Source organism: Mauremys mutica, chromosome 18 (assembly GCF_020497125.1).
Source record: "Mauremys mutica isolate MM-2020 ecotype Southern chromosome 18, ASM2049712v1, whole genome shotgun sequence".
NCBI classification, from domain to species: domain Eukaryota; kingdom Metazoa; phylum Chordata; order Testudines; family Geoemydidae; genus Mauremys; species Mauremys mutica.
The window spans coordinates 15702475-15725225 of NC_059089.1; the positions used below are offsets into that span (position 1 = coordinate 15702475).

General features: G+C 44.3%; 1 protein-coding gene across 17 annotated transcripts in view; it reads left to right on the forward strand.

Annotated features, from left to right (window-relative positions):
- Positions 1-22751, forward strand: part of LOC123352512 (collagen alpha-1(XXVII) chain B-like) — a 287024-nt gene that overhangs the window by 117136 nt on the left and 147137 nt on the right. For 16 of the 17 annotated variants that reach the window (XM_044992754.1, XM_044992742.1, XM_044992753.1 and 13 more), the window contains 5 exons: positions 8407-8451; positions 9316-9369; positions 12579-12623; positions 15545-15598; positions 16844-16888. In XM_044992754.1, the coding sequence (XP_044848689.1) occupies positions 8407-8451; positions 9316-9369; positions 12579-12623; positions 15545-15598; positions 16844-16888 (243 nt within the window). The remainder of the gene's footprint in view (positions 1-8406; positions 8452-9315; positions 9370-12578; positions 12624-15544; positions 15599-16843; positions 16889-22751) is intronic. The other variant, XM_044992739.1, reaches the window with a different exon arrangement.

The following is a 22751-nucleotide window of genomic DNA, read 5'->3' on the forward strand; positions in this document are numbered from 1 at the left end:
AATTGAGGCACTGAGCTTTATGTGACACCAGCAAGATCATGGCAGAAGCAGAGACTAGAACGCTGGCGTTCTGACTCCCATTCTGCTTTTCTAGGCCCAGGGCTAGACTGCCTTTCTACCTCTGACTCAGTGTATTGACCAGGAAGAGCGGCCGGACTTAGATCAGGTTTAGCGAACACATGCTAGCCAAGTCATTCTAAACTTGGTCTGTCTTAGGTCCTTATACAGCTCCCAACACTACAGAATCTGAGCACCTCACAAATGTTAATGTATTTATCCTCCCAGCATGCTGTGAGGCAGGGCAGTGCTATTATCCACATTGGGAAACTGAGGTACAGAAAGGGTAAGTGGCTCACCCCAGGTCACACCAGAAGTCTGTGTCAGAGCAGGGAACTGAACCTGGGTCTCCCAAGACTAGCACCCTACCAATTGGAACATGCTTCCTCTAAATGCATCCCTTTCCCTAGGGTATATGCAGGCTACTATCTTTATTTCAGTTAAAACTAGTAATATTCTAGAATGGGCAGGAGCTAAATTGAGGTACCTGTTTAGGTATGGCTTAGCTAACACATGTTATTTGAGCCGGACTAAAGCTTGACCACATTTTCTGGTCAAGACCAACCTGTACACATTTGGAGAAGGAGGCGTTTTTCTCCCTGTATTTTGAATGGGCCTGAAATTAACATGGATCTGCTTTGTTTGTTTCCATATTTGTGCCATCAGCAGCACAAATGTCACCAGGAATGTGCATGGGTCTGAGAATGCCATCAAGTGCTGGAGTGTGAGATTCCTCACTGCCATGTCCCACCATTGGGGTTTGTTTCCCCACATTAGTGCCCCAACCATGCTAGCTCTATTAATTGTGTCCCATGCTTCTAGTGGTGGCAAATTCCACTGCTTTGCTTGAGTGTGTGTGTGTAAGCTTCTCCCCTTCCCCTCCCCCTCCCCCTCCCCCCCCCCAATTCTGTTTTTTGTTTTACCCTGCTGCAAAGAAGCATCAATCTAGTGTGGTGGGTGGGAAGACTGAAATAAATGGCTTTCAGGAAGCATGAATGAGACCTCTCCCAGCCTGGAGATGCTTAAGAACTACCTCCCAACATGGGACTCCTGATTGCGTCTTCCTTACTATTTGATACACTAGTGACATTGGTGAAAGTTTCAAAGTAGTAGGGATTTCACCTCCAGGTTGCTGATATGGAGCAAGCTCTGCTGATAGTGTCTGGAAGCTGTTCAGTGGCTTATGTGAAAAGGGTCTCAGGGTCTTCATAGCCATTCCCAGTTGGCAAATATTGACATTGCAAAACTGACCATCCTAATTGCCACTCTTTTGATCATCTCAGCAGAGAGGTCAGGATGTGAATGGGTCATTGAGAATGAACTGCCCCTCTAAGCAATTCCCTGGCCCTATTTCCCACATGGGCATGGACAAGCACATGCACACAAATACACACCCACACACCCATACCTCAGTATAGGAGCTGTGGCCCTCGGAGTAGTGCGAGGTGACATTTTTTGACTGAAACTTTTTTCTGCAAAAATTGCAAATTCAGCAACACAGAAATATTTAGCAAAATAGTGTTAATTTCACCTAGTTGTTTCAGTTGGGCAGGGGGATGGGGGAAGGTGTTTTTGTTGTTGTTGTTGTTGTTGTTTAATTTAAAAAAATGGAAAGGTTTCCATTTTAACCTCTTTAAATTAAACATTTTGATGTTTTGATTTCAAATGACTTTTAATTTCTAAATTTCCTTTAACTTTTTCAGTCTAAACAAATGTTTGAAATTGAAATAAAACATTTTGTTCAATGCAAAATTCATTTTTACGGAGGTTTCTTGGGGCTTTTTTTTTTTTAATTGCCGGTGAACCAAAAAGTCCATTTTTTTTTGCCTTGCTCTAATTTGGAGAGCTTCCACTGTGGCTGCCCACCTGTTTCTGTTCTGTGGCTAGAGGGGTTCAGACTCCAGGACTGTCACTTGGTCCCCTTTCATCTGCACCAGATTCACAGAGCTGTGCTCATTTATCCCATCCCTAAATACTGGGGAAAGTAGGAGAGGGAATGAAAGTAGAAATTGCCAGCAGGGGGCAGTGGTGCTTGTTCCACCTGAGTTATTGAGTAGAGCCCAGCAGTGGGCCGACTGGGGCTTAGGTAACCCCCACACTCTGCTTTCACAAACGAGTTCTAATGAATTGGGTGCAAAGAACACAGTTTTCTTAGCATAGCAGCTCATAAAACAAAGCCTCGCGGTTTTGATCAGCAAAATGCAATGTCAGGACAGAATGGGCTTATGGTGGAAAGAATGGAGCAGGAGTAGGAGACTAAACAAATAGACCCAAAGCCAATGCACAGGCCCCACACCTGACTTTGGAAAACCTGAAGCACGTTCAGGGTTTGTTGTGGAGGGAGCTGTGGGGGAGTGTTTCTCCTTCTTTAAGGACACGAGTAAATTGGATTGTGAGATTTTTCCTTCAGTGCAGCAAAAAAGAGGAACTAGCTTGGCACATGCTTTGGTGCTGCCTGGATTTTATTAGCCTTCTAAATTAAGAAAACTTTTAAAAGCTGTTGGAGAAATATTTGGAAAAACAATTTATAATCTGTATTCCTTGCTGGCATCTCCCCAGTGAAAATACCATGGTGTTTGGCTGCAGGCAAGCAGCCCATTTAGCCTACAAGAAAATGGCAAAGTCTTGAAAATTGGCATAAGCAAGCGCAAAAAGGTACTGTTCTTCCATGGGACAAGTGAGAAAAGAACCTCATGCAGGAGGGTTGGATGGAACCCCATCCATATCTGTCTGCAAACTCTCTGTGTAAGAACTTCCAAAGAGACAGAAGTTTCCCTCATGGTTTCTCTCTACCACAAACATTTTTCCTTCTGAAAGAAGCAGTTGGCTCTGCACTCTTTGAGATGGAGCCGCTACCAAAGGCCTGTAGTTCCGTATGGCATGGTTTGTGCCATAAGCTAACATGTACCATGTAAACTAGGTTTGGATACTCTGGTCTCTGAGTGCCCACAAATATTTTTTGCCTTTGCCCAGCTACAGGGTATGTGAAACAGCTGTTCAAACAAGGGATACCAAAAACATTGTGGTGTGGTCTGAGAGAGAGACATTGCTCATCCACTTCACATGGAGTGAATTTTGCTTTTGCTGAACAGCAATTTTAGAGAATGGTGGCAGGACCTGAGGCACCAGAAGGGAAGTGCATTAAAGAAAACTAATAGCTCATAAATGTCTCTTGGCATTTGGCTGTTGGATGCAGAATATGACCATCTTGCAAATTGATTCTGCTGAAGTACTGTGCAACATGTCCTGAGACAGAATGTTGCTGAGGACAGAACAGCTGCTACTGTAGCTGAATGTAAGGCTGTGCATGATTGGGATGTATTGAAAGAGTGATTGACTCACCCAAGGACCTGCAGTGAATATGAGGCAGAGCTGGGAACTTACCGGGGGAGGGAGAGCTCAGTGGTTTGAGCATTGGCCTGTAAACCCAGGGTTGTGAGTTCCATCTTTGAGGGGGCCACTTAGGGGGTCTGGGGCAAAAATCTGACTGGGGATTGGTCCTGCTTTGAGCAGGGGGTTGGACTAGATAACCTCCTGAGGTCCCTCCCGACCCTGATATTCTATGAACCCAGTTTTCATGGGTTGCCAGTTCAGGGTCCCAGCATCAAGACCATCTTTCCAAATAGGCTGCATTCAGTGGCCTCTTCCAGCTCGGCCACAGCCCAAGGCCTGCTTGTTGAAGCCTGTCCATTTCCCACAGAAATGCCAACTGTCATCGTAGCTATGATAGTGTGGATTATAAACATTGTCACAGCTGAGCAAATCGTTCAGTGAAGTGTAATTTCCACTTGTAGTGACAGCCCCTTGTGTTTAATCGCTCTGTAATCATCAGGAAGTGTATGGATAGGAGAGCAAATGTAATTGTTTTCATATGCTCTTCTCTGTTATTTCAGTGCTATTTAAAGAGTATTGCAGCAGGTAAACACTTTCACATACCAGCTAGCCTTCGAATGCATGAGCTTTTTCAGTCCTAGCTAGGATTAACCTCAGACAGTGCTAAGCACAGGTTAATGTGAAGAAACACATTTTAACCACCCCCCGAGTTAGCCATAAATGGTGAAGAGTATATTTAATAGGATGCAACAATAATATACGGTCTGTATAGTTAACTTGGGAGCTATTCATTTGGCTTTATATATAAAAACATTGTGATGCATGGTGCAGGCTTTAGCTTGAGGCTTGTTCCTTATAGTCTCCAGATCATCTTCTACTCTTGCTGTAATTGTGGCTGGTAGGAAATCTTATGAAGGAATCAAATTCCTGAATTTTCTAGATTTGCCTTATCTAAAAGAAGCTTTCGTACCTGATATTTTTTTGAGGGGAAGAGGAGGAGCTAAAATGTTCCTTATTTTTCTAACGTAATCTCTATGGGGGGGATTCCTGGAAAGGGATCTTTCAAGGATCTTTATGAATGTAGCTCAAAAGATCTGTGACTTTTTGAGGGTATCTTTCTGTCTGTGGGGGATCTCTCCTCAGCATGAACAATGCTCTTTGATTTTTCTGACCCTAGTGATAGGCTCTGATTTGGATTTGAGATGCACAAGTCACTAACTCTCCTATGCCTGTGTAGATTCTGATTCTAAAATCTAAATCAGGTCCTTTGATGTGATCTTTAGGTGGGAGACCATTTCCTCCTTTGGGATGGAGTTTTTGTGCCTTAGGCATAGATTTATTTAGTACCAATTTTGTTGCTGTTTATTATCTGTAGAGCACAAATCTGGGCTTGGCAACACATGAGATATAAATAATGAGGCAGTCCCTCCCCTGCATAAGGTGAAGGTCTAAATAAGACAGAAAAAGGGAAACTCTTTTGTATTGCCATGAAGTGATTTGCTATCTCTCGGACAGATGGACTTCCAAGTCCTAGTTCAGCTTCTTGCGTTCCAGAGTTTTGTCCATCAAGAAACCTTTAAAAGAGGAGCAAGAGCCTGCACTCAGATTTGTTTGAACATCAGGAATCCGCAAACTTTAAATCTTGACCTTTTCCGCTATGTCTTCTGACAGAGCCTATCCTATGGAGAGGACTGAAAAGGGGCCCTTTTATTTCTCTGGGATAGGAAAGAGGAGACAGTCTCCTAGTACAATTTTTGGCTAGCTGTTCAACTCTCAGAAATGGTTCCAGGCTGATGGCAAGTTGAAAGCATGTTTCAGGTACCCAACCTGGGATTCCACGACACTAACTTCAGGGTATCTATATGAAGATGCTGGGCAAGGAGGTTGTTGTACAAGACTTAAACAGCCAGCTCCTTTCATTTGCCACTTATGGCACTGCCTTGCTCTTACCTGAGGATGAAGTTACTCATTCACTTTAAGGTGTGATGTCCCCATTCATGCCAGCCCTGTCAGGAGAAGTGGCTGGAGCGGCTGATTATGTATAGAAGCAAAGACATTACATTTTGATGTGGGGCTGCCTGGAGCCCTCTGGAATCAGTTTCGGCTCCTGCTGTTTTTCTGACACAGCCAGTCACAGGGACGGAGCACTGGTTCCTGCTGAGTGCCTTTTGAAAAGTGACTGATGTCAGATGTGAGCCCAGGAATTAACCACAGACCCACTGTGCCTGACTGAGGTGAAAGTCCCACATCCTCCAGGTCCCCATGGAGCAGGAAATAAAGATGGAGGGCAGAGCCAAAAGAGTGGAATAGCCTGGTGTGCTCAGTGGAAACCAATAAGCCCTAGAATCTTTTCATCATATTTGTCTGATCAGTAACGCCCCCCCCCCCGCTTACCTCTCAACTTGCCAAAACTTTGGTATGGGCACATGGCCTGAGACAAAGATCTAAAATTAGCACAGGTTATTAATGCTACCGTATGGGAAAGAGACCATCACTCATCATGTTAGCTTTGAGAACTGCAATCCCGTGTCTAACCTCCCGTTCCCAAATCAAGAAGCTACCAAAACAAATATCTCAAATTTATTGCTGGTACCCTGGACCCCTCTGGGTTGAGCTTTAGGGCATGATACAGAGACAGCAGGGTTAACTTCTCCCCAGGCTTGGCAAGTGCCATCCCTAGGGCATGAGACTCTTCCTGCTCGTTTAGTGCTTGAGCTCTTGCTGAGTTGAGGTTACCATTTGCAGTGTTGGCTTTTGTGATCTAGACTCCGCTTCACTAGGAAATGAATGGAGACAATGTCAGGTTGCCAACACCCTTTGGAATGCAACAACTTTGGTCAGTACCTGCTTGGAGATCCACGAGTGAAAAGCACTTTATCCCATTACCTGAGCCATCAGGCCTCTTTGTAACTCTTGGTAATATGATCCTGATCCAAAGCCCACTGAAGTCAGTAGAAAGACTCCCATTGTTGTGATTAGACATTGGATCAGGCCCAGACCCTATGTTATCTAATTATAGAAGGTTCAGCTGAGGCTTACTTCACCCCAGCCATTTGAGCTTTCAGTGAAGTCCCAGTGTGTGACTTTCAGTGGCTAGAGAGAGAGACATGAAACACAGGATCAAGCATGAGAAATTGAGTCACGAGAGAGAAAGTGTTTCTTGAAGCCCAAATCTCTGAAATAATGAGTGAAGAGGAACATGAAGGAGAATGGGAAGTAGCCATGGAGCTTTGTGAGGGTTGCATTCCATTGCCAGGGAGGAGTTAGGCTGCAGGTCCTAGAAGATCACATGGGAAAAATAAAAAGACAGTTGAGCAGAATCAAAGTCCAGTCACTTGTCTGGTGAGTGAACTGAAGGGCTGAGCATTTAGCTGAAAAAAGGTACCATTGTGGCTCCCAGAGAGGGAAAAATAGGTCACCTAACATGTTTGACTATACTACAGTGACATCTTTGGATCTCCAGTCCACGACTGGGTATAAAGTTATAGATCAGGAAATAATTAACAGTTATAGCTCAGCCTGAAGGTATTTTGTTGTTCCTATTTTTTTATTTAAATGTTGATACCCCCCACAAGCTTGTTTTAAGTTACGTTTTTCTATTTTTGTGTCCTCCGTAATAGCCCAATTATCATGTTAGTTCCTAACTAAATGTAATCTTCTGATCTGCTTTGCTTCTACTTTATGGAGACTAGTTTGTTTTAAATAGCTACAGTAACATAATAAAAGGAGGCAAAGAGTATAAAAGCCAAGTGTGTTACTTGATATACAAAGGGAGATCTAAGTAAATCTGGAGAATGTAAACTGCACCTTAAAATGAAGGGTCTGTTTGTTGGCAGTGAAAAACATAAACTCTTTTATCCTCTAATAAAAAGATGTATCATGTAATCTGGCCAGCTGATTACCGGAATACAATGTCCACTTCTGGTGTCCACACTTCAAAAAGAGGCTGAAAAATTGGAATGAGCTCAAACAAGAGCTACAAGAAAAATCTGAGGTCTGGAAAACCTGCCTTGCAATGTGAGATTTAAGAAACTCCTCCTGTTTAGCTTATCAAAGAAGTGTGAGATGACTTGATCATCTTTAAGTACCTACAGGGGAGAAGATGCTTGATAACAGCAGGTTCTTTAATCTAGCAGACAAAGGCATAACAAGATCGAAAAACTGAAAGTTGACACTAGATATATTTGAATTGGAAATAAGACAAAATAAATAAATGAGGGTAGTTGACCATTGGAACAACTTACCACAGGATGCAAAGAATCCTGTGGCACCTTATAGACTAACAGACGTTTTAGAGCATGAGCTTTTGTGGGACCAAAGGATGTGATGGATTCTCCATCCCTTGGATATCTTTCGGAACGATATCTGTGATAACTGAACCCTATGTTACTGGACTTGATTCAGGAATTGCTGGGTGAAATTCTGTGGCCTGTGTTGTGCAGGAGGCTAGACTAGATGACCTGAATGGTCTCTTCTGCTTTAAAATCTAAGGATGCAATCCTGGCTGTATTGAAGTCTGTTGCAAAATTCCCATTGATTTCAATACAGTCAAGATTTCATCCCATGAATCTGATTTAATAGGAAATGGGGGAGGTCATTGCAGGACATAGAGAATGTGACTAGTCAGGTAGATCATTTTGTAGATGTTTTTCCAGTTCCATTCTAAGATCGAGCCCTTTCTAATGGATAATGTTCAGGTGAAAACAAAGCAGCTTCATCTGCGATCCTGAAAATCCAGCTGCGAGTAGTGGTTATTTGCATTGCAGTAGCATCTAGAGGCCCCAGCCCAGAACAAAGGTCCACTGTGTTAGGCGCTGTACACACACATAGTAGCTGACAGCCCTAAAGAGCTTAGTCTAAATACACAAAAGGTGGGAGGTGAAAAGTTAGCATGGATCATAAAACAGATTCTAGATTTGGAGAAAACTTCTCTATAGAGCTTTCTTTTCAGCTGGGATGAGAAATTCAAACAAAGTTCTGATTATTTTGTTCTGTTACTCTCATATTTTTAAACAGGGATACAAAGGCTACCCTGGACCACCAGGTCATCCTGGAGACCAGGTGAGTGTCCTTTCCAGGTTCCAAGATTGAAACTACAAAGAGGGAGGATTTAATCTCTCATCTGCAAATACCCTGAAATCAGGCTGAGTCATTTACCAAGCTGTTCAGTGCAATCAAAGTGCTTTTTCAGAGCCAGCCTGATACAGAGATGATTTATGCAGCTAACTCCTGTGCTAATCGGGAGTTATGCACATACATTAACCAAACATCAGTGGGGGTAGAGGGAGAGGAAGGATTTAGTTAAGCTTCTAATTTATTTGCAACCTTTATTGCCCAAACTTGTGCAAGTTTATGCAATGGAAATAGGGGCAGATTTATACTCATTCTTTTTTCTTTACATTCAGTTTTCAGCTGGCGTTTACTAACTAACTGCATCATACTAAGTACTTGACTGTAATTCACCTTCCACCCCCTTTTTTTTATTTGGTTAAGTCTGATGTTTGCAGTAAAATAGCAATGAATAGCAAGGCCTGTTAGAGATGATGTTAAAGGATATTATACATGAATCCATTTAGTTTCAAAGACGTTTGGCAGAGCTTTTCCCCTAGTAAAACAGTTCCATATGCCAGAGATATGGATGCAGCCTTACACCTTCTCTTAGCCTCCTTGTTCCAAACTATCTGCAGGTTTCTGTGGAGGGGTGGGAAGACAGCAATGCTTGCTTTATGCCTAGATCCTGTTGAGTTGGCCTCTTTAGCTTTTTCTTCTTCTTTAATTTATTTCTCTGCCTTTTTTAATCTAATTTTTCTTTCTCTTTATAAATCTGAAACAAGTTCATTTGCAACCCCCCCACCCTCAAGGCGAAGCAGCTAAAATCTAGTAGGCTGTAGCACTAACCTCACCTTTGTGTGCTTTTCTTTTAAGGGTGAACGCGGACCAGATGGGAGCCCAGGTGCCAAAGGTTATCCTGGCAGGCAGGTGCAGTAAATCTTACCGTGCTGTGCACAGAGTAGGGATTTGGGTATGCAGGTAGATATAAGCATACCCCACTAAATACGGTGCTCACACCTTGGAATGTATTGGTTTATTTTTGTTTGTTTTTCCCCCTTAGAATAAATAATGTGGTCCTTTCTGATTTGTTAGTGAACATTCAGGTTCTTAGAAATCATTCTGTTCCTTGTGATCATTGTCTTTTAAAAACAAAAGCACATTCGTTTGACAAATTGATGTGATCCCTGCAGAATCTGTTCCATATCGGTTCACTTTCTCCTTATAGACCTTATCTCTGGAACTATGCTCGCTGTGGCCCAGGTTGTTCTCTGCGGCTCCCTGAGTGTGCCAGTTGGGAGACAGCAGGGAGCCACCATGCCCCTTCCTTCTGCCCCTGCACACGAGCCAGGTGCATTGGCAGGTGCAGGAACAAGTCTTCTCTGTGGTCCCTGGAGTGGAAGACATCTCCCTGCCCACTTTGCAATGCCTTTCACCCCAGGAATGGCCCAGGCGGGAGGAGGCTTTCACCCCTTAATTCAAAGGGAAGGAGTGTGGCATCTTTAACAATATTAATCCTTCCAAATGTCAATCGGGCACTGGAGTTACACAGGTGTTAGAAAAATGAACAAAGAATCTGGCTAGCTGAACATCCCTTCCCTCGGTTGCTCAACTTTCACTCTCTTAGCTCATGGGATGCCGTTATTTTAATCCATTCTCCAGTCATCACAGTGTCTTCTGTGGTGGGCAGGATCTGAACTTGCAAGAAAAATCTGACCATGTTTTTTCAGACCTACTTTATTAATCATAAAGAGATGAGAAGGGGGCATATGCCCAGTATCCTACCTACCTGCTGTTTGCAGATCACTTTTAATACCTAATATCACATAGGAGAAAAACCTAAGACAGAAGTCTAATGAAAATAGAAGATCGTGATTAAAGCCAGCAGCAAACTCTACCTCTGAAGCTTTGTCTGCTCAGACTTTTCCTAGAGGGACTATGGAAATAGGGTAAATCTGCTTTTGAAGATCCCTTGAGGAAGTGACCACTAGCTAGTCCCTCATATCTTACTGTACAGCACTAGAGGACAATGGTTAGTCATAGGAAACTCACCCATGCTACCTGATCCATAGCCCTCTACCTCCAGCATATTTACAGCCTGCCAAAGCAGAACAGCAATATAATCGCTAAACACAGTGGGTGCAGCTGGATAGAGTTTTCTAGCAACGTGTTCCCTGCAATTTCTGGTGAAAAACAAGTTCCCGCCACTAAGCTGTGATCACCAATGTCACCAATCATTTAAAAACTGTAAGATGGCATCCAGGACACACGTCTTACCCGTCCTTAAAATAGGAAATCTGCTCTTTGTGTCATCAAGATCCCGTCCCTACAGCATGTGAAATCTGAGAGTTGAGTCAGTAATATGTCCCCTGCGAACCTACTGACTCTCTTCCAAAGATTCCCAGTAGCTGGCTTTATCCAAGCACTGGTAAATCTTCCAGCTCCCCTACAGACATGCTCACTGGACATTGTATCATAGAGAGTGGCAGTGGATGTGAACAATGGAGGAAAATTCTTCCAGTCTCTCCTACATCTTGTATCCAAATGCATCTAATGGAGACCTCCATTTACCTAGCCTAATAAAAATTCCATAGAGAGAGACACTGTGAACCTGTTTGGCTTATCCTAGCAGTTCCTTTACAGACATGAACGCTATAGAGACTTGTACACCAGAACATCATGTGAGAGCATCTGTTCATCAGTCCAACCAACATCATAACCATTTGAGTTATGGTGAACTGACAAGGTTAAGGGATGCTGTTTAATGGGTTCACAGTGTCTTACTCCCAATCAGATATGCTGGATAAAGTATTGGTCCCCAGGTACATAGAAAACAAAAGTACTTTTAAAATGCAGTTATGGTCAAGAAAGTGGCTCTGAAAAATGGCGCCTTCTTATTCAAGGGATCTGAATCATGTGTGTTTTCAGTCAGTTCTCCCTACTGACTAAAATTTTACTATTTGTTACTTCTGTCAGCTGTGCTGGCTCTGCAGCGCTATGGGAGAAGGAGCTTGGCTCTATTTTGCTTCGCACATCATAGGCAGAATTGTTAACGATGTTCCGACGGCAGAAATCTTCTACTGGTGATGATGTGTGAGCCAGAAAGAGCACAGCTTGACTTTCAGATCCCAGGTTGAATATGCAGAGCTGCCAGTTGAAGAAGAAAAAAACCTGTCCTTGTTACTGGTAAACTAGATAAATTTGGTCTGGAAGCTGGTGAAAGGCAATAAACATGGAAGCTCATTATGCAATTTTTATAGGGCCTCTTTTCAGAGTAGAGCCCTGCTTAAGGGAAGGGCAATGGGTACAGAAATACAATGAGATGTATTTTGAATTCTTTCCCAGCTTCCAGTGCTCTGACTAGAACCTGCCCAGTGTAACTAATTTTACAGATGTCATAAGGCTGATCCTCCTTCACTTAAAGCCCAATGGGAATTTTAGTAGTGACTTCAAAAGGAGCATGAATGGGCCCCTCGTCATTGCTAGAAAAGTGTGTGAAGTGATTACAAGTCTTTCCACTATTGAAGGTAAAGAGGGTCATTCATGACTTGGAGTTCAAAAATTTAAAATACTTTTTTAACCATATACTGCAACTGTGGGCCTGATCCACAGGCTGCTGAAGTCAATGGGAGTCTTTCCATTGTTTTCAATGGGTTTTGGATCGGGCCCCATCTAGATTCCCCTCCCAGGAATTAAAGTGTTTTTGACATTGCAATCAGCGGCCTTCTTGTCTGTATGGTTCATTGATGGCACACTCAATCCCACCTTTTGATGAGTGCCACTGTCTACATGGTGTCGCTTTACATTGCAACTAGCATTTGATTGCAATTTACTTGCATCCCACTGTGTTAACCTCTCCAGTCTTATGACCAGAAATCTCCATTCTAGTTCCAGTGGGTCTCAGAGACTGAGCTCCTGTGTTTTATAAGATTCCCGTTTTGCAGAGTCATCAATTCACAACAATTAGGGATTTCTTCCTCCTCTCCCCCCACCGCCCATTCTCCCATATGGATACCCCTTGAGATAGTTGTGAAATCATCTGAACCATCCTGGAATAGTGCTATAAATATGGCACTGCTCATTAGGATTTCTATTAAAGCCTCTCCACATTTGTCTTTGTTTTTTCTTTTGTGTTTCAGGGTTTACCAGGACCAATAGGTGAAGCTGGTCCAAAAGGCAGTCGGGTAAGTGAGCCATTTTTTACCTTGTCTTTCTCTTTCCTCTCCCCCGTTCCATCCCCCAGTATCTGTTGCTCCTTGTGATCAACTTTGCAACCCTAATATAAGTGTCTTATTTTTATTACGTAGAGCTCATTAATTGATGCATCATTAAATCCCCAATTGGTTTAAAATGGTACCAAAGCCAATGGAGCAACTGTGCTGCAAAGTTAACCCTTTCAAAGCCCAAAGAATTGGAGAGGAAACACAGAAATCCAAATCCCAAAGGATTGGTTTCCCTACCACTTCGGTCTCAGTGAGGCCACTCTAGCTTCGTCAAACACAGTGGTTCAGCCACTCCAAATACTTTGAAGAGGGGTTCTTCCAGACATAGGCTGGTCCTGAGTTTTATAAGCAGAGAAATTTGGAATTGATTTTACATCTTTGTGCATAACAACAAGCCAACACCTTGAAGCCATGTGCAAATGAGAACGTTAATATCTCTGCATCAGTTTGCTCGTCAGCTGGAGTTCTGGGGATTCCCACTGACTGTTGAGGGCTGAGTTAAGAATTAAAACTGCATCTAATCACCTTCTGCTTTTCACCTACAATTAGAAATCCATAGTGATTCTCTGAGCCAATAAAAATGCTCCTCTCCTGACCCTGTGGTCCTTTCTCCATGAACAGTAAATGCTACCAGCTGTCTTCCATCACTCGAAACATTGCAAGCAATAAACAAAAGCTGACTCCATAGCTAACTTTATTCCTGTGGTAGGGAAAGGGGTGGGAGGAAGGATCAGCTGCTTAATGTACTATGGTAGACACAGATCTGTGATAGCACAGCTTACTTCTCTCTATTTCTGATTAACCCATTTCACTAGAGTAACCAGGATCTTTTGCTAGAGAATTGTGTGACTTATGTGACAGCAGGAATTCAGCATTCATATGGGTATTTACGGTCTTCAATCCAGGATAAGACCTTTGAAAATTATCATTCATTTGCTACTCCTAAATGTCTAGGACTGAGATTTTGAAAGCCACTTAGGAGAATTGGACCTCTAATTTCCATTACAATAATGGGAACTTAGTCTTGATATTTCTTAGCCCAGATATCAACTGTTTTATGGCTGAAAGAGCCTGAATTGTTCACCACTTCAGGCCCTCCTTCCCCCACTGCTTTTTCATGGGAAATGTGGGGAGATGCGAAGGTGGCTGCTTTGTGACTCAGGATGAGAGGACAAACAGTGAGTTGGATGGCTGGGCTCTCTCTGTGTGGTTGTATCATCTCACAGCAAGTACTAACTAGCTGAAATACTGAAGTGGTGTGGGATAGTGGTCTGATGGGCTCCCAGAGAGTCTCAGAGGCTTATGGAGATGGGCTAGTGGGGAGAGGGAAGGAGGAGGGATGGGAGAAGTTCAGTGTCAGTGTTTGAATTTTGTTCTATGGCGACACAAGTTTTAGTGGTGGCTACCTGCTAAAATTCACTTCTGCTTGATGCTATGCAATTGACAGAGTCCTGTGCAAAGGAGCAATGCACAAGATAACGTTTTGTTTTAAGCATGAGTCTCCAGGTACTGCAAGCAAAAGGACATGTAGCATTTATGAAGGAGCCCAGAGCACAGAAGAAATATTGCAGAACTGAATATCTGACTATCACTACTGAGCTGAGATGGAGCAGCCTTTACAGTACACTGGGTTTTAATGAGGAAGAGGAGACTCTTCTGATCAAAGTTGGATAGCAAAGGAAATGTAGGCATGTAGAAGGCCAAGCTATTGTGCATTAGCTATTAGGAAGCGTAATGCAGACACAGATCAGCATGCAAGGCCTGTGCAATTTCAGAGTGGGACCATGGTGCTTGACGGGAGGGCAAGGAGTCTGCTGTGAAAGGCTCATGGAGGTATTTGGCATGGTGGGCCTGGTATTTGTAAGTGGTCTGGCTAGAATCTGCACCACAAGCTGCCCTATGGAGAGTGGGAGACAGGATCCAGTAGGAAAAGGAGGGAGCAGATGTTGATAAATCAAAGAGGGTTCAGAGAAGAGCCATGGGAACGATTAAAGGATTAGAAAACTTTCCTTACAGTGATAGATGCAAGGAGCTCAGTCTGTTTACCTTAACAAGGAGAAGATTAAGGGTTGACTTAATTACAGTCTATAAAGCACCTACATGGAGGACAAACATTTAATAATGGGCTCTACAATCTAGCCGAGAAAGGTATAACGCGATCTCATGGCTGGAAGTGGAAGCTAGACAAATTCAGACAGGAAAGAAGGTGTAAATTTGAAATCATCAGAGTAATTAACCATTGGAACAATTTACCAAGGGTTGCCGTGGAGTCTCCATCACTGACAATTTTTAAATCAAGATTGGATGTTTTTCTAAAAGATCTGCTCTAGGCATGATTTAGGGGCAGTTCTGTGGCCTGTGTTACACAGGTGGCCAGACTAGATGATCACAATGGGCTTTTGATCTTGGAGTATATGAAGGGAAGGATGAGCTTCAGGGACTCTGCGGGGAGAGGAGGAAAGGAGGACCAGGTCTGAGGCTGACAGGAGGAGAAACAGAATGAGAAACTTTTGGGGGAACCAGGCCCTCCCATAGAGATCTCTGTTTGGCGTAGCATACAAATGACCGTGGTTGTAACTCTTGCTAACCTGAAACCCAGCTCCATTTCTCTCAGGTACAATCAGAGCCCAGCCCAGGTAAGGGTCCATCCAGCCGGCTTCTTCCTGCACGGAGTCCTCATGATCCCTGGTGTGAGGGTATGTGCCCTTGGACTACATCGTGGAAGCCAGCACCATGCAGTCCATGGGCATATACACTTGCCTCAAGGTTTATTTCATCACGGCTGCCATAGACCAGCGCTGGAGGACGTTCTTCTGTTCAGGCAGGATGGAATAACTGCTGAAGGGAAATGTATTTGACTTCTTGTTTCTTCTTTCTCTTAGGGGTATATTGGTCTCCCAGGATTATTTGGGCTGCCAGGGCCTGATGGAGAACGAGTGAGTATTTTGTGAGGAAAACCCTGGCTTTCTGTCTCTAGAATATCCATCACCCAATTTCTTTGATACCTATTGCAACCTCTTCTGGACATGACTCTGTCGACTCCCTCACTTTGTGTGCTCTTAAAAGAACAGGCAAGAATGCCTAATACTGAGACAGAGAGATGGTTATCCTCTTCAGCATGCGCCTTTCCTTGTGTGGGAGATGGACCTTTGTGCAGTACGTTAATGAGCAGCTCAGGAAACTGGGTTCCAGGAAGGTGACCCATTGCTATTCATAAAGTAGAGGGGAGTTTTCAAGTGGATTATATTTTCCATGGTTGACATGATTTTTTTTTCCTTTGATCCATCTCAATGGAAGAAAAGCAAATGCTTAAGCAAAAAATCCTTCCTTCAGCCTGGGACAAATGTTTTTCCAAATGAACTAGTGGATTTTGAGTGCCGAACTGGAAACGCCTTCAAGGAGCCTGATTCTCAGATGGCAGCTGCTTGTCCCTTTTTACAGTTGGGCTCCTTTCAGGTATCTCCAGATGGGCAAGCTAACGTTGAGGCATCCATTGTGACTGGTCACTTTGGAAAATCCCTGTCCCCTCACCCCATCTTTTCCCGTACAGCTTCCATACTTTCCAAACCGTTGATTCTGATCTGAAAGTGTGACCCAGGACCTTCCTTTCCTCTCTTCTCTTCTAATCCAAGCCCTTTTCAAACCAGTGCCCTTTCACCTCCTTGCTATCCACACAGTAAAGGGCCCACTCTTCCCCCCACCCCCAAACCAGATCTCCTAAGGATGAAAATTGATTCTTATTTTCACGCCACCTGATTGGCAGATACAGACTCCAGAAACAAGAGAAGCCCTTGAGCGTGTGTGTGCTTGCATGGGAGGGACTCTAATGCTCCGGAGTGGCTGATTTAATGCTCATAGAACTAAATAAGAAACACAAACAGAAGCTCTCTAGTGAGTGTCTTGGCTGAAGCCTTCATTTGATTCCAGGCCAGTAGCTTAATTACTGCTAAGCACAGCCTTAGCCTGCTGCCCCTGGGTGTGGACTGTGCTTGACTCTGCACTACAGGGAGGTTATAGTGAATGGGTTAAGGTTAATTCTCTTCCCACTCTCCCTTACTCTCACAGCTGACTGCAAATAGCCAACATCTTGATTTCTCCACAATGCCACAGTTATTAGCCTGTTGTTTTTTGTTTGTTTTCCCATTCAGACCTATTTTTTTTCTGTGTGTTTTTCCTTACAGGGTATCCCTGGAGTTCCTGGGAAGAGGGGCAAGATGGGTAGGCCGGTAAAGTTTTTCCTCGTCTATTATGCAGACTTAGTTGAATGAAACTGGAAACATAATACTTCTTGCTGCCTGGTTCTTTTCTGTAACTTCTGGTGGGAGCTAAATGGGGAGATCAAAGATCTCCTGATACCTTTCCAGCTCTCTTGCTTGTACCCCCCTGTTCAGGCAATGCCATATACACAAGTGCATTTTGTATAGCAACAAATTGTGTCCATGAAGTTCTTTATGGAGTTAATCAGCGCCATTGTTTTATTGTTATGAAGGTATAATAGCTGTGGGTGTAGGGGAAGTTTGAGATCTAGATGAGAGAGAGAAGAAATATTTTCAGGAGAGTAGATGAAGCCTAGAGTTGCAAGAAGGGTGTTCCAGATGGCAGGCACAGCCTAGGACAAGGCTCTTGCACTACCACTGGCCAAATTGTGTAGCAGGAACAGTGGAGAAGAGTGCGAGGGAAGCAGAGATGGAAGGAAAGGTAAGACTCATGGGACTGTATCCTGAAATGAATGTGGAGCCAGATGAAGTTGTTTGAAAGCACAGGGACTGGGTGAGTTGGTGTAATGACTCTTCCCTGTATGTGAGAGAAAGCCAGCAGCTGTGTTCTGCCCAGTCTGGAGAGCTGACGCTCGGCGAGTTCCATTAGCCCATTTGCTCCTGCTTACTTTTGGCTGTGATCTGTCGTGCATCCCTTTGTACTGGATATGTTCCCACTTTCCCATATCTGCTCTCCAGCACCGTTATGCCATCACTTGGCTTATTTCCTTTTCTGCTCTCTCCTCTGCTTGTATTTGCCTTGCCAGGTCTGTTACGCTGTTGGCAGCTGTACACGTGGTGTCATTCTAGCCCTCTGACAGACAATCCATGAGCAGGCTTGCTCTTACATTCTTGTATTCAGGTGTTTCACCTAGTGTACGTTTCTGCTCTGTGCCCCTGTCACAGTCAGGCTGTCATGCTTCTTTGTAAATTGTCCCTTTACCCACATGCAGAAAAATCCACTGTTCCCCCTCCCTTGTCCGTGCATGCGAACATGTGCTTTCTAGGAGTCCCACGCCTACCACTTGCTGCTGTTCTCGCAATAAAAGTTATGCAAACATCCTGACAATTCTACATTCATCCCTGTTGACTATTCATCTCTTGGAGGGGGCAAGGGGTAGAAAAAAATTGCCAAATTTTCCTATAGTTTCGTAGAACCTTAGTTACATCAAAAACCACTATGATGAATAATTGCAAAGAATCGGTTGAAACTCTGACTCACTGACCAGAATAAAATAAACAAGGCAACTGTTGTTAGGTACAGGGATCTGGTCAGGGTTTCTGGGCTCTGATGTGTTTCCACATACAGTGTGTGTACGCTCAACACATTCCAGCTGTTTGGGGTTGTGGGTTTTGGTTTTGTTTTTTTTGTTTGGTGATCTTCCACACGGAAGTCTTTGCCTAATGGTCACTGTTACAAACACAACGTTCCCTTGAGGGGAGCGGGATTCTCTCTCACAAATGCGTATGCACTTAAGCTGTGATTTTCAAAGGTCATAGGGGAGTTAGGTACTGAAGCCCCACTGAGCTGAGTACTCAATTCTTAGACTCCTGGTGAAACCTCCAGCCTCATTCCCATGATGGGATATCGGGGATTTATCAGAAGTCTTGAACATTCTGTTCTGTTTCAGTTCTAATGCTGCACCCTTTGCTGCAGGATCCCCAGGCCCAGATCCTCAAAAGCAGTTAGACCCCTGACTCCCATTGAAATCAGTGGGAGTTAGGTGCTTAAATTCATTGATTTCAATGGGAGTTAGGCACCTAAATAACCTCTCAGGCTCTACTTTCCAGGCTTGATAATGATTATCTACTTCATAGCATTGTGAGACACAGAGAGGTTAAATGACTTGCCCAAGGTTACTGGCAAATTGCTGGTAGAGCTGAGACTAGAACTCAGCCTATCTGACTGCCGCTCCAGTGCCTTATCTACTAGGCCATGCTGCTCTTCAGCATAGCTGCACTGTCAGTGGGCCCACTTCAATTTTGTCCATTGCTTCCCTGGTCTGGTAGGTTCTCTGTAGCTGTGCTTGTACTGCTGTCTCTGTCTGTTGGGGTCGCTTGTCATTGCAGTACTGGACCTCTATAGATTAAGTGCTGGAAGTTTTGTATGTTACACGGTGAGCCTCCCAGGATGATGTAAGTGTGTAAAGATTAAAATAGACAAACTGGACATGAGCCAGGTTTTGAAATCGTTCCAGGGGAGTTGAGCTGCACGGGGCTGTAAGGAACACAGTGACTCTGTCCTGAAAACAGCCATTCAGCTGACTCTTCCTCCTCCTCCTGCCCTCCTCCCACCGTGCATCAGAAACACACTAGATGAGTGTACTTCTAAAGTGTGCGGGCAGCAAGGAGTTCCCTAGCCCAGGAGAGGAGGGCTGGGGCATTGTGCGAGGAGCGTTACTATTAAAATACCATGGACTAGGAAGACTGGAATAACACAACTCTGTGATGTCTCGAGGACGGCTGCCTTTTGCAGGGGCAGGCTGGAGCCTGGGAACCCAAGTGGCTGTTAAACCTTCATCCTTGCCAATGCACTGACTAAGAGTGAGGGGGTTTTCTGGTGCTCAGATGGGCAGCTGGCCAAGAGGTGCTGGCAAGAGAGAGAAGGGGGTGAAATTGTAACGTTATTGGCCCGAGGGTGGAGTGCGCACGGTTCCAGATGCACAAAGGAAGTGGGGGCAGAGTAAGAGCTAAAAGGCTTTGGCTTTATCTTTGTATGAGCGAGGGGCAAGCTGGCCAGAATTTATCCTCACAAGGGAGATGTCGTTGGTCAGGGTGGAGCAGGCAGCCTGTGTAATGTCTTTGCGTAGAGGAGTCTATGGCTCTCCGCCTTTCCCAGGGAGCTGGTAGGAATCTCTCGCTGTGTGGGATAGAGATGTCTCATCTTTGGAAGGAAGTTTGTGGGCTTTCAAGGAGAGTGAGAACAGTCTGAGGTTCTCTGATACCAAGAAAACAAAAGAAACACATGAGGCTCCACCTTCTATCAGGGAGATGTAGCGGCTCATGAGAGAGTTGGCTTTTAGATTACTATACAGTAATCAGAGTGATTGTGACATGTGGACACTGTAGGAGTTCACTAAATATATCTCGAAACCCGTGCATGGCAGAGAACACTGAATTGCAGATCAAGCCCATTTAAGGGTACCAGTTTTGTATGAGTTTGGTATGATTTAGATCAGGATAATTTTAAATAATTGTAGCCTTGGTTCATATGGCATTGATGTCACTCAATGCTTGAAATTTTGCTGTTTAAATGCACGTGGCATTTGAAGTAAAAAATCACTTCAGGTGCAATTCCCAGCTCAAAACTCTGCAATAATTCACCCAGTTCACGATCTTTAACTCTTATTAAGAATGCCTTCCTGAGTTACTCATCGCTTCTCTCACAATGTTTGTCACTGATTTGTGGCATTCACATTCCTGTGGTGGGCTTGGACTTGGGTGTCCTTTATAAGCAAACAGTTTACATGAATGTGAGCTTTGCTTAACTGTGTATGTTCAGGTAGTCCAGTCCAGTAGGAGATAAGGAAACTAACAACCTTGAGATGGAAAAGACCTGTTGCCTTCTTCTGTCTACCTTATTCCCTAGCTGTATCGTGGCTGCATATTTCCTTTCAGCATATCTAGTGGCCTGTTAGTTACAAGGTGTCTATCGCAAATGATGGAGCCTTCATCACCTCTCTTGAGGGACCATCCCACAGTCTAACAGGATCACTCATGAAGGGCACAAGCTGGGTTGTTTAAAAAAAAACTTATTTATTTATTTTATTTTGACACAGATAACAGAGGGCAGGAAACAAATCCCCATGAAGGGATGGGTTAAACAAGTGTGCAAGTGAGTGTTATGGGAGAGATTTTTCTACTGACATCTCCGTTCCAAAAGGTTCCAAGTTCAGTTCAGAGAATTGCTGAACAGTTAATAGATTTGTCTGTAGCTTATTTTGATGTAGCCAAACGTTTGAGATGCTCTCTCACTCTGAGACCCTGTTGCCGTTGCTGTTCCTTGTTAGCATGGCAGATGTGCTAGGTGCTGTACAAATGTAATGAAAGAACAGTCCCTGCTCCAAGGAGCTCACGTATGAAAAGACTCAATCAGTGGATGAAATAAATTATTGTGATTGGGAGGCCAAGATATGAGTAAAGTGAGAACATTGTCAGTACGGTAAACAGAGGTCTCAGCTCCCCATCTGCCTACCCATGCTCATCTGGTAATGTTTTGTAGAAGCTTTCCCCATCCCTATTATTTTCTTTGCTCGTCTGTAGCTTGTGTGTTTGGCAAGTGATAAGCAGCTGTGTTCTGCCAGCTGTTAACAGATTGCATGTTGGGAGAGTACTTGTAATCCAGTGTGCCAGCTAACCTTCAAAGAGGGAGGCTTCTCAACAGTGCAGCCCCATCATCCCACTTACAAAACCTTTGGCAAGTTCCAGCGTGATGGCCGAAGTGCTGCTCCCAGCGGATAATTTGACAGGTGGCTTGGATTATACATGTAAAGAAAAAGGAATCAAATCAAATCTTCATGGTCTGTTAGACTGGTGCCATGTACCCTAAGGATGAGCATTGGTGGGAGCCTGTCAGCACAAGCTATGGGGAAACAGCACAGTCTAGTGGCTGGGATACTGGACTGGCAGTGAGGAGATGTGGGTTCTACTCCACGCTCTGACGTGTTGTGTGACCTTGGGTGGCTGAGTTTCCCTGTGTGTGAAATGGGGATAATTAGATCTCCTTTCCTTTGTAAAGTGCTTTAAGATCAATGGGTGGAAAATGCTACGTAGGTGCAAAGTATTATTATATTAAGATACAGTGCATACATACAAGCTGCCAGTTCTCTGGCAATCCCACGGAAGTGGCCTCAGGGTGCAACATTGTGGCAAGCTGCAGAATCCAGCATCCGTTTTGCATGAGCTGGCCGCGGTTCAGGCCTGCCTGCTGGCCAACTCTCTGCTTGTAACATGGTGCCCTTCTTGCCAGGGTGTTTTTCATGTCTGCTGTGTTTATAATTCAGTACAAAGAAAGTTCATATTTTAATTCTCTGCAGGAAGCATCATGGCACAGGGGATTTTTTTTCTCCCCGCCTCTTAGGTCAGGTGGAAGCAATGCGTCAACCGTGGGCCCAAGCATTCACCACTCCCTGCTGACCACCTAATAACCGGTGCCGTCTGCCTCTCTTCCTAAATGGAAAGATGGTGCTGTGTTTGACACACCAGATAATGAGAAGCAGGACATCTCAGGCTCTGTTTTGTTAGGAAGGGGGGTTAGTTTTACAGCACAAGGTGGAGGAAAGTTGGCAAGTCTGAGTACTGAGTGGTGAACATGCTTGGACACGGTCATGCCGAGTTACACCGTCTCTCCTGTTGCCCATACAAACAGCGGTGGGACACTTCTCACCGTGTGTCTGGAAGAGCAGGGAATGACTATGAAAATAAATATAATTCATCCCAGTGAAGACTAGGGCCTGAACCAACCTCTCTTCCCCACCTGGGTCCGTACTCATCTGCAGCCGGGTCCAAACACCACGGCTCTTCCCTGTCTTCAGAATGAGATCCATGCAAGCCCCAACTTTGGGAAGGTTTGGATCTAGACTCTGTAGCTCAGGCCATCTGTGTTTTAGCAGCCTAATAAATTGTGAGGCCATGAAGGGCCTGACACTGCACCGGGAGACTCCATTCAGTGGAGCTCCATTTGGGTGCAGGGAGTCTGCCCACATGACACTTCTTGCCAGGGCCGGCTCTACAGTTTTCGCCGTCCCAAGCAGCGCGCCGAATTGCCGCCCTGGGAGGGCAGTCAGTGTGCTCTTAGGGCGGCAGGCCCATTTCCGCGGCTGCGGCAATTCGG